The sequence below is a fragment of the Marmota monax genome, unplaced genomic scaffold (genome assembly GCF_021218885.2).
Source record: "Marmota monax isolate L192 unplaced genomic scaffold, Marmota_monax_Labrador192_F-V1.1 WCK01_AAM20220418_F8-fsc00045, whole genome shotgun sequence".
NCBI classification, from domain to species: Eukaryota; Metazoa; Chordata; class Mammalia; order Rodentia; family Sciuridae; genus Marmota; species Marmota monax.
In genome coordinates this window covers 11,195,968-11,212,640 of record NW_026692132.1, presented here as the reverse complement: position 1 = coordinate 11,212,640, position 16,673 = coordinate 11,195,968, and the positions used below count along the sequence as shown (strand labels likewise).

At 34.5% G+C, this 16,673-nt stretch overlaps 1 protein-coding gene across 8 annotated transcripts in view; it reads left to right on the top strand.

The window, feature by feature from the left end:
* Positions 1-16,673, top strand: part of Yap1 (Yes1 associated transcriptional regulator) — a 108,039-nt gene that overhangs the window by 41,617 nt on the left and 49,749 nt on the right. For all 8 annotated transcript variants that reach the window (XM_046466787.2, XM_046466768.2, XM_046466737.2 and 5 more), the window contains exon 3: positions 6,883-6,998. In XM_046466787.2, the coding sequence (XP_046322743.1) occupies positions 6,883-6,998 (116 nt within the window). The remainder of the gene's footprint in view (positions 1-6,882; positions 6,999-16,673) is intronic.

Here is a 16,673-nt window from a genome sequence, read left to right as displayed (position 1 = left end):
AAAAGTCATTTGGGTTCAAGCTGAAGAGAACTGTGTGTGTGTTTCAGGAAGTCTCCACTTGAGTTTTGGCATTATTCTCATGACTTCTCTATCTTCATTCCTTCCTTAGGGAAAAATCATTCCCAAGGGGAGATGTATATAATAAGCCTGCCACTCTTAAATGGCAACATGTTTAAATTATTATTTTAACTTGATTTTCAGATAATGAGTGAATATTAATTTTATTCAATCTAAGGCTTTAAAGTCAATGTGTATAATTTGCAGAGTATAATTAGTTGTCACATTTGTTTTTAATGTTTTTGTCCACACTTGTTTCTAATTTTAGCTCATTTTTAAGCATTTAGCAATAGCCTACTCATTTAAATTTTAATTTAAAATTTTGGTTTTTGGTGACATAAAAACTGTTGTCATAGAGGCAAAGTGTTAAAAAGTTATCTCATCCTTATCAAGGAGTTATAATGTATATACATCTGAACTTTTTGAGGGTTCTAAAAATAGTCCATAATAGACATATACAAATATAAAAAGCATATGGTTGTGGCTTAGGAACTGTAGCTCGTAGAAGGATTAGATTGAACAATGCATCATTGTTCATAGAGTCAATTAAGCGTGTATGGTTAGCTGGTTTGGGAACAGTCTCTAGCATGTGACTCTATAAATAACACTTGCACAACAAACATGGGCTTGATAAGTGAGCAGTAAATCTGGGCTGATTGCCCACTCCCAATACTGCTATCATAGTATTTTGAGGCCAGACAGCAATAATAGAAGTTTAAAATTAAAACATTTTTCACACCCATTTTGTATTCTTAGTTTTCCAGTTTTAATATTGTTTTCCTGAAAGTCAGATAAACTTTTCTTAGTAAAAAAAAAAAATCTTCAGTTTAGTCACTTGATTTCTCATTAGCTAGTTGAGTTTTGTGGTCTCAAATAAATTTAAGTCTAAACTTTCCCACTTTTTTCTGGGTGAAGATGATTTAGTTGCCTCGAGTCTCTGGCATAAAAGCAGAGCACATTTATTTTATCTTATTGGAAAAAGATAGACATTTCAAATAGTGCCCATTATACAGCCAAAATTACCAGTCTAGGCAGCAAAAATGAGTTCACAAAGGTATATTTAACATGGTGTCTGAACTTGTTCTTGCCAGAGTGTTTGGTTTTGCTTTGTTTTGGTTTTGGTTTCAGTTTGATTTTTCCTCTAGCAGTACAATGAAGAAAGTCTTAAAGGTGTGTTAGGAGCTTCAGTTCTTGATAGCTGCATTTTAAGAATGTTTCTCTTCATAAAGTTCATAGGTGATAATTATTGAATTCTTATCAGACATCACAGAATCTTAGCAGAATTGGAAGAATTGGCTTAAAGGTAGCTGTGCAAGGGTACAAATAATATAAAATTATGTTTCTGGGATTTTGTGAAAATAGACTTTGCAAGTTTTATTGTTTAGAAAACATTTTCAAAAGTGAACTATGGAAAGGGGATAAAATATCCAATATAATTAGATTTATATTTATAAGAGCATCATTTTCCTTATATTAGTTCTGGATTTTAACCAACTTTGGGTCATTTTGAGATTGAGAGTTTGAGAGGATCCTTTTTAAGTTGTTGGTTCTGCCCTCTTTATGTCTACTATATAAACCATATAGTTCTTTTTTAAAAAATTTTTATTTGTTTTAATTAGTTGTACATGACAGTAGAATGCATTTATGCACTTTGATATTCATAGATGAGGTATAATTTCTCATTTTTCTGAGTGCACATGTTGTAGAATCATATTGGTCAGTGCAGTCACAAAATACATAAAGTAATAATGTCTATTTTGTTCTACTATTCTTCCTGTCCCCACAACCCTCCTCTCCCCTCCCTGTACTTCCTCCTACCTAATCTAAGGTAACTATTCTTCTGTAGTGCCCTGTCTGTTCCTCTTTTTTAAGTGAATTAGCATCTGCGTATTAGAAAAAACATTCAGCCTTTGGCTTTTTGGGATTGGCTTATTTCACTTAGTGTGATATTCTCGAACTCCATCCATTTACTGGCAAATGCCATAATTTCATTCTTTTTTAAAGCTGAGTAATGTTCCATTGAATATATATACTACATTTTCTTTATCCATTCATCATTTGGGGGACACCTATGTTGGTTCCATAGTTTAGCTATTGTGAATTGAGCTGCTGTAAACATTGATGAGGCTGCATTAGTGTAGTATGCTGATTTTAAGTCCTTTGGGTATAAACTGAGGAGTGGGATATCTGGGTCAAATGGTGGTTCCATTCCAAGTTTTCTGAGGAATCTCCTCCATACTGCTTTCCATAGTGGTTGTACTAATTTTCAGTCCCACCAGCAATGTATGAGTATACCTTTTTCCCCACATCCTTGCCAACATTTATTGTTGCCCGTATTCTTGATAATTGCCATTCAGACTGAAGTGTGTAGTGTTTATAATTCAGAAATTTTTCACCCTTTAAAAAAAAAACAGTTGAGCAAGTCTCAAAATAGTCTCTAAGGCAGTACTACTTATTCTTTAAGATTGCCTGTGAATCTTATTAAACTGCAGATCTTCATCAGTAGATTGAAATGGAGCCTGATGTTCTGTGGTTCTGACCAGCTCTCAGGAGTTATTAGTGTTGCTGGCCCTAGGAAGAGGGCCACAACCTTTATCACACTATTAGAATCAATATTAATCACTAACTTTTATTTTGCTAACTTTACCTTAATTCTGTGGTACTTTGATAAATTAGCAGCATAAAATTAATCCTAAAATTTGAGGGTACATGTAAGAAAATCTCAACATTTTTCTATTATGTTAACCAGTCTCCTGTAGATAATAAGATTCAGTACTTGAAAATAAAACAGCCAAGAATTTGAAGTTTTAGAACTTATTGGGATGATCTATAGCTGGTACTTAGAAATGTTGCTTGTTCTCTACCTCGGTTTAGATTGACAGGGTTGATCATCTTCTAGCTTAAGTTAAGAAATATTTGTACAGAGAAGTTTCCAACAATTATATCTTGACATTTGGTTATAGGAATGAAATTTTTCTTTTTTTCTCAACTTACTTTATAGTTCTTCTTCTAGGAAGTAGTATGTCTTCGCTTGCTGGATTCCTTTTCTAGTTCATTCCTAACTCTAACGGGATAGCTTTGTGTAGATTGAACTAATCATTTAGAAACACTTTGTTCTGTTCCCTGCATCAAAATCTAATGTGTCTACTTAAGGCATCTTTTTATCATCTACCAGATGAAAACCAAATTCCTTTTAAAGCTCTTAAAGCCCTAGATCTCTCATCCTCCCTTGAATGAACTCTTAAACATATTTTTGGCCCATTCACCACAGTTTTTCCTATTCCAAATGTCAAGCTAGCAAAGGAATGAAGCCAGGAAAACTGTTTGAGGGACTTTTGTATACCAGGAGCCATAGTCCTAGTAGGTTTTATAAATGTTACTGAATTTAATCCTCATAACCCTAGGAAGTAAGGAAATAATGTGAGGCCTCCCCCTTCTTTTTCCTTTGGTACTGGGGATTGAACCCAGGGGCACTTTACCATGGAGCTATACCTCTAGTCCTTCTGGGTTTTATTTTGAGACAGTGTCTTGCTAAATTGCTTAGATTGACCTCAGACTTGGTAATCTTCCTGCCTTAGCCTCCCAAGTTGCTGGGATTTCAGGTGTGTACCAACACATTCAGCAAAATCAGTCCCATCATACTGAATATGAAGCAGATTAATAAATCTTGCCTGCACAATCTAGATTGTCATTGACAGAGCTGGAGTTTTAATATATGTCTATCTTACTTTTCCACAAAAGGTAGCCACGTGGGTCTTTAAAAAGTCAAATAGTTCTTTGTGGTTCAGTTGGGGAAAGATTACATGAGGAGCTTCAAGAAGTAATAGCAGATCTTTCCAAAGTATCAGTGATTGATATTAAGTATGTATAGTTGACAACACTGTTGATTTACATAAAGGATTTTTTTTTTAAAGCAACATAGGTTGTCTAAGCCCACTCCAGGTACTTGTCTTATAAATCAGTATTTTCAGAGTTAAAAATAGAAAATAATTAGAAGGATTAATTTATCTTGTTCCTAAGAACAGTCTAATTGATAAATGTGAAATTCTACATTCTTTTCAAGATATGTAAATAAATTATTCTCTGCTACTGTTTTTGGAAAGAAAAGGCCATTGGATATATGACCAAGTTAAACCCTGTCATCTCACTCTATCTGGGAAACAATAAAACTGACTGATAAAACTCACACAGCTATACTTGGACCAAGGTCTGTGTCCAGCAGCAGCCTTTCCCTACTGATTTTTGTATCTTTCACATTGTATAATTTGGTCTTTCATATTGGAAGACTTAGCAAAATGTAGGAACCCCAAAAGGCAGAAATTCTTAAATAAATCATTCAAACAATGACTTTGCATGATCCCACTAGTTAATTAAGGATACAGTATATAGAAATATTTAAAAAGAGTTTATTATCCTTCTGTGAGATGTAAGTCTTGTAAAACTCAAACCTGGACCTTCAACACATAGGGGTTCTGATCTTAGGAAAGGTGACAGTTTTGTCATTGCCATCAAATTGGTGGGGAAACCATTAAATGCTACCTGAAATCTTACTTCCTTAGGACTAGAGTTCAATAGTGAGGATGATGATGTGTCATTCTGAGTCTCTCAGAAGAATTGAAAAAAAATCACTTAAAAAGAGGATGGAGCCTGTGGGTTTAGCTCGGGGGTGGAGCTTAACTAGCATACACAAGGCCTTAGGTTTGCTCTCCATTTCTGAAGCAAAAAAAGTTCCTACAATTTGTTAAGATTAAGTGACTTGGCTCACATGGAAGATTGAAAGGGAAGAGGAACACACCTTTACTGAGCTTGATGAAAACTTGGTCTTTTAGAATAAAGTGTTTAGATAACAAAACTTGAATAAAGTATGTCCTGTATTGTCTAGACCTGAACAAAAGCTAGTGCTGCTGCTATAAAACAGATACAGACACTGAAAAAAGAGTTGCTGGGAGGAGACATTGCATACTTCGCTAAATAAATAAATATTTTTCTTAATATTTATAGTTCTGTAATAGCCTTAAAGTGGCAGGTACCATTGTCATCCCTAAGTATATAGACCCTTCCTAATTCATCCCCTTTCTGCTTGCTGAGAAGCTAAAAGAACTCTTCTCCAAATCTAAGGCCTATTCTGAGTAAATGACCCTTTCTTACTATGCTAATGATAAGGTAGAATTCCAGTTCTATTTCCATATAGTTAAGACACAGGATGTCATTTCTTAAGGATTTTCTTGGTTGTTTGTCATGGGATGACTCAAGAAGTAAGAACTCAGATTTAAAATTTTAATAACTACAAATGATTTTGAGATTTCCTTTTGGAAAATGACTCCATTTCTCTCTCCCATTTTAAAAATAATGAGTTCATAATTATTTAATAATAGAGAACCCTAGCAAAGCAAAGTGGTCTATTTTCTACTTAATTTTGTTTTTTACTGTGCCACATGTTGAATGTAGGACTTCGCACATGCTAGGCAACACTCTACTGCTGACCTACACCTCCAGCATAGCAGAATTGTAATATGATTTTATTATTGAAAATAAACACTGATAAAACATTTTAATGTTTTTTTCCTATACGCTTTAACTACATACATGTACTCTTTGTTTTTTTTTTCATATGCATGTATTCTGTGTATTCTTTTTAGCAATTAGCCTTATGTTTTACATACTATTATATAACCTTTTAAAAACGGAATTATGAATGTTTTTCATGCTGTTAAATATTATAAAATATTAATAGCTGCAAAGTAGTCATCATATGTAAACATATTTATTTAACTGATCTCCTATCATTGGACATTTACTGGCCTCAAAATTTTTGCTATTGAAAATGTGTTTCTTTTTCTTTTTTTTTTAATATTTTTTTTTTTTAGGTGTAGGTGGACACAACACAATGCCTTTTTTTTTTTTTTTTTTTCAATATGGTGCTGAGGATCGGACCCGGGTCCCTGCCCATGCTAGTTGAGCTCTCTACTGCTGAGCCACAACCCCAGCCCCAGAAAATGTGTTTCTAAAGAGAAGTTCATGCACTCTTCTGGCTATTATTTGGAATAAATTTTTAGGTAGTTTTAGTTTTGTTTGTAGTTTTGTTTCACTGAAACAATGAACCTTTGCTGGAAAAATAAAACTAATATTTATTGAAAGTCCATATACCAGTCACTCTGCTAGATGTCTTGTAGTTTTTATCTTTCATAGACTTTAGCTGTTTTCATCCCCAATTTTATGGGGATACATATATTTTACAGTAAGTTCTCAATATGGAGGAAATGTTTAGCAAGTAACAAAAATTTTGTGTAGACATACGTAGTTACTCAAATCATAGGAGAAAATTAAAACCTATAGATGAAGTTTTCAGTTATGTTTTAAAACTGGAGTATTCATTATAATTTGACTTTCAGGGTTTTGTTTTTGTTGTGTTGTACTTTTAAAAAGGGGTTTTAGGCCTAAAAATGATATGTTATTTGACATTCTTAGCTCTAGGAGAAAAAAGTGGGCAAGTCTCTTGTGAATCTTGAATTTTAGTTATATGATTACTGTTGTAGATGCTTGATTTACAAACTGCATTTTAATCTTTAAGTTAGAAGTAAGAAATAATTGTCTACTAGGTGGGAATTATTTTTCTTCACTTAAAATTCCAGGCATAACTTTTTCATATCTTACACTTAAAAAAATTTAAGAGGCAAATTCTGATGAAGAAACGTTGCAAAGGAAGAGTGAGAGCAGTGAAATAATTAGTTATTAGTCCTCATATCTACTCTGTTTTGATAGGGGATTTGTTGGGTTTAGGGCATTGTATTTGTTAATCTAATGCAGTGGTTTGTTTTGTCTCAGTCACATTGATCAGACTACAACATGGCAAGACCCCAGGAAGGCCATGCTATCTCAGATGAATGTTCCAGCCCCAACCAGTCCACCGGTGCAGCAGAATTTGATGAACACGCCCTCAGGTGAGGAGACACTTTAATTAGAGCACAAAGAGTAATGTTTACGAATTGGTAAAATGTGATCTTGAAAATAGTCCTTATTCTTTTAAGGAAACTGGAGCATCATGATGTTAATTTCTATTCAGTTTCATTTAGAGACATTTTATTTCAAAACGTGTGTTGTATGATGGCCTCATTTAGGCATTAATCCATAAGGAGGCCAGTAACTGTAAGCCAGTAGTTACTAAAGTTTTGGTTCTCAAGTGAGTATCTCAGATTTCTAGTTTTGTTAATCATGACATGATTGTGTTTCATTCTGCTGCTAAGACAGATGTTTGGGGTCTTAATAAGCTATGGTATTTCTTTTTTAAAAAAAGGCTGGGGGAGAACACATAAAATTTATTATATATGGCCAACCTCATGGGAATATTAGACTCCACACTATGGAGTTCTTAACCTACCTTTTAATAGATATTTATTCTATCCTGAAAATACCTAGGAGGAAGTAAATTATGGAACACCCCCCCACCACCTCGAAGAAAAATCGTTCTTACTGCAGGTCTGGCACATTCAACACATCTCTACCTTTTTCACTAAAGACAAACCTGAGAAAAACTCAGATTCAGTTATTTGGTAATTTACTTGAGTCTGCAGGTTTTTTTCCTTCCTCTTATTTTGCAGTTAAGTTGAATTTGCAGTTTTTCTCATATATATTATGGGGAATAATAATGCCCCTTATGATAGAGAAAAAGATATTAAAGGAAATAATCTAGTAATACTTCTTTAGGTACCAAGAATATTACTAAGTATAGAATAGGTACTAAGTGGAAGTTAATTTCTTTACCTTCCCCAATCAGGTACTGTCCGACAGCCTCTTTTTACTTTTCAGGTAGGTCCAAAACCACAAGCTAGCTTATTATGCACCTTTGTATGTAATAGGGAAAAGTGTTTCTTCCTCTGGCCTGGATTTCTGATCATTTTTTTGTCCCCCACACTTATCTCCATGCTGGGTACTTGGATCAGGGCATAGGTAGCAATAACCAGTGGTTAAGTTGACTTTCTCCTTTACAACCTAGCCATTTTTTCTATCCAAAATATTGGCTCTGATACTACCAATAATAGCAACTGCAGTGTAGATTTTTCTCAAACAACAACCTTTGGAAAAGGACTGCTAAGTGTGGGAGAGTAGTCCTATTGGTTGCTGGGGAAGATTCTTTGAGTAGTAGTGCTCATAGAATTAATAGTGGCTTTTTACTCCTGAAGATAATGCCAGTTTGTGGGAATGTTTCTGTTGTTCCATACTTCTTTTTGTTTGGGAGGATTGAAAACTTGAATTCTGAAAGTTAAAAGCTAAAAATGAACAAGGCAAAATTTGTGATTAAAATTTTCTTGTCACAAATTTATTCCTTATTCCTTAATAAAAATTCCTTAAGCCTTTAGTTACTATATAAATATATTTTTTTATTCTCAGAATCTGTTTTATATGTGGCATTTAATTTAACTCTTAAGATTTTTAGAGGCAAATTTATGCATGTATTTTTGGTTTTACTTTGTAATTTTTTTTAATTACCAAATTTTCAAATAAAAGTTGTAATATTTGCTTTGTATTTATGATCAAAAAGATGATTCACAAATATTCCTTTAAAAGTATACCATTTAAATTATACTGAAGAAATTAGTAAAAGATAAAACATTCTGTGTCTTAACAGGGTTTTGATTTTTTTTTTAGAACATTGATTTATTTTCTTGTTACATTTTCTGATGTAATAGTATAAGAAAATGGGAGTCTTTACATTTGAAGTTATGTTTTAATCGAGGGTATGTGGGTGTTAAAATAATTACGTATGTTTTATTTCAACTGTGTTATTTTTAAAATGTTTTGTACTCTGCATATAAATTAGTTGGCATGCTTACTAAAAGCTGTATTTAGTAAGGAGACAACTTTGCTGGAAATAATTTCACAAAGTGCTAAGAAACATAACTGTGGGGCTGGGATTGTGGCTTAGTGATGGAGAACTTGCCTAGCCACGTGTGAGACACTGGATTTGATCCTCAGCACCATGTAAAAATAAATAAATAAAATAAAGGTATTGTGTCCATCTACAACGATAACAAAAAAAAATTTAAAAAAAAAAATACAGCTGGAGGGTTAGAAATGACAGGGAAAAAGCATGAAGAGAAGGCTATGGGTAAGGAAAGAATTGAAATGCAAAAAGCCACCTCCATAGACTTGAGCATGTTTAAATAAATGGTGATAAGAGGTATTTATTAATAATAATGATAGTAACAAGTTCTATTTCTATTCCAGGCATTCTGCAAAAGTCACATCGCACTGTCTCATTTAGTCCTCATGATGGCTATTTATTAGGTGGTGTTATCACTCACACTTTTGTATATTAGAAAACTTGAGCCTAGGTGTGGTAGTGCTTACCTGTAATCACAGTGACTTGGGAGACTGAGGTAGGAGGATTGTAAATTCAAGGCCAGCCTCAACAACTTAGCAAGGCCTTAAATAACTTAGTGAGACCCTGTCTCAAACTAAAAAGGGTTGGGAATGTGGCTTAGTGGTTAAGTGGTACCTGGTTCAATCCTGCTACAAAAAAGAAAAGAAAAAGAAATAACAACAACAAAAAAACTTGAATAATTTTCTCCAAATCACACAAATTTTAAATAACAGAAGCCAGATTCAGATTTTGGTAATGGGCTTCCTGATCCTATGCTCCTTATCTCTGTATCTGAACCATGGATAGGATAAGTAAACCCTTCAGAGAAAGCAGAAGGGGATAGGACCTCATATGTTAGAGGCACTGTTTAAAAATACTAGTAGATGTACTAGGGAAACACTTCTTCAGAAGGTGGGGGAATGTGGGCATGGTGTTTACTTAAGAAGGTTGTTTCTAATAAAAAAACACTGTCCTTTAAAGAGGAGAAAATATTTGAAGAGAACGCTTGAGGTCATTGCCTTTAATGGAGATGATCAGACAGCACAGTGAGTTAGGAAAGGAAGAGACTAATTAACATGTTGTGTACCTAACCTAAATAGTAAAAAAAAAAAAAAAAAAAGTCCTAAAAAGATAAAGGAGTCACCAAAAGTTTTGCAATGAAAACGAGGTATTATATTGGATATACATACAGTCATACCTTGTCATTCCTTAGTGATTGGTTCCAAGACCCCTCCCACCTTCCCACTTCACGGATATCAAAATCTGCAGATGTTCAAGTACAACCTAGGCATATCACCTCCTGTATACTTTAAATCATACCTAGATTACTTATACCTAGTACAGTGTAAATAGTTGCTAAACTATTGGTTATTAAATAATGACAAGGAAAAAAATTATACACTTTTAGTACAAATGCATTTTTTTTCCCTCAAAAATTTTCCATCCATGGCTGCTTGAATCCATAGATGCAGAACTCATGCATAATGGGGCCAACCATATCTGAAAATTCCCAGAATCAGACAAATTTAAGTCAGGATTATTTTGAGTTTTGTCACAAAAATACAAATGGAGGCATAGCTGTCAAATCAAGTGCTTAGGCTATTGATATATCTGTGTAGTGTAGGCTTTCTCAGAATTATAAGAACTTCTTTGTCATTCTTCCATTTCAGTGGATTTTTAAGAATAATGAGGACCTATGTATGGTATTTATACACTTTGGAATGAGTGTCACAGAAACTGTAATTTTTCCTTAGTGCCAGGGATTGAACCCAGAGCCAAAGTGTGTGCTCTTCCACTGAGTTATAACCCCCAGCCTCATGGTAGTTGTAATTTTGATATATCTCAAATTATATAAAATTATAATCATGGCTTTTGATAAGATTTCAATCTAGGAACTTCTGTTTATCTAGAAAGCAACCCTGAGATGTGGTGGATGTGTCCTCTCTAGTGAAGCACACAACAGTTTCCTAAATAGTTTAAAAAAAAAATGATTTTACTCTTGTTCAAGAATTGAGCGTCTTTTGAGATAGGGTCTAGCCAAGTTGCTGAGGCCAGCTTTAAACTTGAAATCATCCTGCCTCTTCACATTTTTTTGACTACGTAATTTAACCAAAACTGCCTAGTTTTGCTTTTTTTTATATGACAGCAGAATGCATTACAATTCATATTATACACATAGAGCACAAGTTTTTCATCTCTGGTTGTATACAAAGTATATTCACATCATTTGTGTGTCTTCATACATGTACTTAGGGTAATGATGTCCATCTCATTTCACTATCTTTTTTACCCCTCTGCCCCCTCCCTTCCCCAGCCTACCTCCCCTTTGTCCTATCTAGAATTCATCTTATCTCCCATGCATCCCCTCCCAGCACCACTATGAATCAGCCTCCTTATATCAGAGAAATCATTCAACCTTTGTTTTGGGGGGGATTGGCTTATTTCACTTAGCCCTAGTTTCCAGTTGGTACCCATTTACTGGCAAATGCCATCATTTCATTTTCTTTATGCTGTGTAATATGTAATATTCCATTGTGTGTGTGTGTGTGTAGAGATCACATTCTCTTTATCCATTCATCTGTTGCAAGGCACCTAGGTTGGTTCCATAGCTTAGCTGTTGTGACTTGAGCTGCTGTAAACATTGATGTGGGCCATTGACTCTAATCAAAGTAGTGGGTTTCTCTTCTGGCTTTCAGAATCATTTATTTTCTTTCTGGTATAGGCAGTGTAGTATTAAATAAATAGATTTCTTTTACTTAGAAATTTTCTGATTCTTCTGAAAGTTCTTGGTTATTATAAGACAAAACTTCTAAATCCATATATTATAATAATATATGGAACAAGACTACACCAAAGTGAAATCAAATAGACATGAAAAAACAAAGCCAGTTCAGTAAAGAGACTGAGACTGTATCCTATTACTTTTCACCTTCTATCTCAAATATCTGTAATTTTTTTTGAACACCCCCCCTCCCCCAATTCTGGAAATTCACATAAAATAAGAAAAGATGGTAAGTGGGTAGCTCAGTGGTAAAGTTCTTGCCTAACATGTGAGGGTTTAATCCCAACACTGAGAGAAATGAGGGAAGGGAGAAGGAAAATAATAAAAGCTAAATAATAATTGAGAATCAGTATAACCAGTCCTATAAAAACTTGGTTCATTTGCATTTGACTTATTTGATAATTGAGTTCCTGGAAGATGGTTAGTAATAAAGGAACAGCCATCATTTTTCGTATTTAAAAATGTAGGTCAGTCCATTCCCCCCCCCCCCCCCCCGCCTTTTTTTTTTTTTTGGTACTGGGAATTGAACTTCGGGGCACTCGACCACTGAGCCACATCCCCAGACCTATTTTGTATTTTACTTAGAGACAGGGTCTGAGTTGCTTAGTTGCCTCACTTTTGTTAAAGCTGACTTTGAACTCTTCATCCTCCTGTCTCAGCCTCCCAAGCTGCTGGGATCATATTTCATTTTAATAAAAGTCCAAACAGTAATATACAGAGAATATGAAGATTTTTTAAAATCTTTTTGTAAAATAGAAAAAGCAATACAATGATAATGTCCAATCAAATTGCTGATGGTATTAGATTTTCTTTAGTATAGGAGTTCTGAACTCTTTGTTGGCCAGTGATGGCCAACCGATGATACTTTGATATCACAGGTCTTGATTTAGTGCATAATGAAGCATGCCACTCATGTCAGAGTAGCTGGTATCTTCTAGTTTATTCTGGTGGCAAGAGCTTTTAAATCTCTCTCCTGGGGATCACTCTTCATGTTACCTGATTCCAGGTATTTTTAGAGTATTAATTTCTTTCTTCCTTCTTTAAAGAAACCCAAATTAGTTGAGAGGTGGGTGTTTATAGAATTATCAGTACTTTTTTACAGTGTTGCATTTTTTTAAAAGATCACTTTAATTTGAGAATCATGACATCCAAAATAACTAACACTCAAGTGTTTGGGGAATACTATGTTTGTATGCTGAATTAGATACTTAAATATCTCAGGTAAGGTGATTCTTTCCTTTCTGCTTTCTTTTAGAAATTAGCTTCTAAAGCAAGAGGAAAAAAAGAGAAACTCAATATTATTGGTGTCTTGACCTGATCTTGGAGCACATATATTTAGTATTTTTTTTATGTAGTGGAAGTCTTTAAAAGTTTATTATTATTCTGAAAGTTATTAAGTTTTTAGTATAAGCACTGTTGCAAGGCACCTAGGTTGGTTCCATAGCTTAGCTGCTGTTTTTACCAGGAAAACTAATTTAGAAGAGTAAGAGGATGCGCTGTATAAGGAAAAATTTTAGATGTATGAATGTCATTGCTACTAAATAATTCTCTTAGTAAAATGAGTTAATAGGACTTAAAAATACAAATGTATATGTTCAACTTTTCTTCAGTGATTATTTGTATATTTTTTGAAACTTTGCTCAGCTTTACAGTGAGTGAAAAAGATTAAATTATTTACATTTAAGAGCAAGATCAAATTCCTGTTTTATTTCTTCTCTTGATAAGTGTCAGACTATTATTTTTGTCTTTCCCACTGATTTCTAAATCCTGGTTACTCAATTGCTACAATAATTTTGTGACTCATAAGAGGAATATTTGTGTGAAAGATTGAGATGCTAATTCTTCTAAAATGATGTCCATATACTACCATATATAGGCAGCATAAGTGAAATGGAGTAAATCCTGCAACAATAGACTATTCTAAAATAATACTTTCTTTTAGTGTTAAAGAGGCTGATAAGGCAGTGAAACTTGCTTTTTAAGTTAAGATTTTAATGAAAGATGATTGTTGTATTTGAGCAGTCTAAACAGGCTGTTTGATTTTGCTTCAATAAAACTTTAGAGAAACTAATTTTATTAAATAAGCTTACTAAAACTCTAAGCTATTTCTTCAAGTTAAAATATAATAGACTTGAGTTGCCTGCTTTTCTGAGCTTATACTTTATCTTTTAGTAAGTTCATCTAACGATGATATGACAAAGAGGAATGGTTTTTAATTGTCTCACAGTTTTGAGAATCTGAAAAGATTCATTAAACAAATATCAAATGTTATACTTTCTGCTAGGCACTGTAATGGCTACTGAGATTATATAGTAACAACAGACTTTTTATGTATGACAGTGAATGTCATGGCAGATGTGTGCACTGAATGCTAAGAAAGTATGAGAAACAAATGAATCAGCAGTGGGGTAGGAAACCTGAGAAGACTTCTTTAATGGGTAATTATGAATATAATGCATTCCACTATTGTCATGTATGTAAGAAATAAATAAATTTTTAAAAAAGAAAGAAAGCAAAGGTGTATCTATTCCTTCAGCCTACATTGAATATTTGGTACATGCTGAACTATTCTAAATCATGAGAATGCAGATTATAAACGAATACATAATGTTTCATGGAAAGAAAAACTTATGAGTTAGAGTGATTGACTGATGATGGAGTTGGTATTTTAGATAGCATCTCTGTTGTAGGCCCCTGAATTGAGGTCTTTGGAGCATCTGAAGGCACTGAGGGGGAAGCCTTGTGCATATCTTGGGAAAAGGAATGGAATATCCCATACATAGAACAACAGGCCCATCTGTTGGTCTGGTGAAAGGTAATGAGGAATCCATATTATTTCACAGATCATGTAAGTTTTGAACCAGGAGTAATGGGAAGTAAGTAAGTTTGTAAGCCACTCTTGTATTTGTTTGCCTGAAACAGATTTTTATCAGTGTATTTACAGTATTTTTAGTTTCAAGCTTTTAGGCCTGTACACAAAAATGATACTGTTCAGGAGGTTGAGGCCACTGTATCTATCCCTCAAGGCCAAGATGGGGAACATAGCTAGATACTCTAAACCCCATCTCAACAACAACAAAAAAAGACAGTCTCTGGGTTTATGACTTAAAGCTGCATGCTTCAGGTCAGTTTTCACCCGGGGGTGGGGTGGGGACAGTTACTCTGGAACTCAAGAGAAAAAGCTCCTTTGACTAAAACTTGATTTATAAACTGTTCTTACTTCAGTAAGTGCATTTATTGCCCCATGTTTGACTTATTGAAGCCACAAAAAAGGTAGTGATAATATTTATAAAGTTCTTCAAATTTGTATATGACAGTTTCTTCCATTGTGTCTGCCTCATAACTTTAGTAGTATGGAGAGAACTTTATGAGGAATTGTTTAGGGCTTACATGGTAAAGCACATGAATTTCAGATATTTATGTTTGTGGAAGACTTTTGTAAACAAAACCCCAGAAGAATCAGGTGATTATAATTTTAGTCCCCTTTGAAAGTCACAACTCTACACATCCCAAAGTATTATAAACTGACCTGGCTGGAGTTTTGATAAATGTTGCCATCTTTGTCCTGAGCAACTGTGCAAAAATTTGAATACCCACTGGGGAGTGTGAAAAGACAAATTTTGGGGGGGGTTGGGGAGGGGGTTGGGGAGGTGGGAGGATAAGGTATTGAACTAAGGGACGCTTAACCACTGATCCACATCCCAGCCCTTTTTATGTCTTGAGGCAGGGTCTTGTTAATTTGCTTAAAGCCTTGCTAAGTTGCAGAGACTGACTTTAAACTCAAGATCCTCCTGCCTCAGCCTATAGAGCCACTGTGATTACAGGTACGGACCACAGTGCCCAGCTGAAAAGACAAATTCTTCTGTATTCTAGGGCAGAATGATAAATTGTTCCTATAATACTACTTCATGACCTCTAGTTAAACTCACTGTAGAAGAGTTAGCATAAGGGCTGGGGATGTGGCTCAAGTGGTAGCGCGCTCGCCTGGCATGCGTGCGGCCCGGGTTTGATCCTCAGCACCACATATAAACAAAAATGTTGTGTCCGCCAAATACTAAAAAATAAATATTAAAAAATTCTCTCCCCCCCCCTCTTTGGAAAAAAAAAAAAAGAAAAGTTAGCATAAGACGATATATAATAAGAACCCAAGAAATCAAAGCAAATGAAGTTTCAGTTCACAGTTGGGGAAGAGCCTTAGTAGTAGGACAGAATTGAGAAAAGCTTCACAAAAATACTACATGAGAATAGAGTAGAATTTCAGGGAATGAAGAATGTTGGAGGCCAGGAGGAGAGGGTATATCAATGACACTGGTAGGTGCTGGAAAGACAGGAGTAAACAAGCTATGTTGCTGGAAGGACTGAGGCTGAATGATGACTAAATAGCTAAAGTGATGGAATCATCTTATCAAAGAGAAGGTACCTGATGCAGAAGGAGAGGGAACTATGTCAACCAGGTTAGTGAGGAGTAAGTGGCAGTCACACCAGCAAGGGATGAATAGGTATTTATTAAGCAAAAAAACCTGCATTATTGAAAGTCCAGGAGGGAAGAGAGGAGAAATTTGTCTAACTGAAAGAAGACTGAGTGAGGATGGATGTAAAATGATAATGGAGGAATAGAATCTGGACTGTTGGATGTTTTCAGTATTTATACAGTGTTATAAAGACTATAAACGATAAACAACTTAAGATTTGAGAATTTTTCCTTTGAAAGTTTTATTTGAGGGACAAATGTAATTGATGTTTTAAGTAAAACTCAAAATATTGGAATGTATTTTGTGAAAGTGTCAGTATCTAGTTGGTGGAAAGGCCTAGTGTTGACCCTGTGAGAGGCCTTTTAAAGATAAGGGAATCATCTATATAAATATGATAGAAGCCATGGGATTTTATGAAACTTTCAGGAAAAGGACATGCTTAAACAATTTATTTTATTTTTAGTACTGGGGATTGAACCCAGGGACGCTTAACTACTAAGCC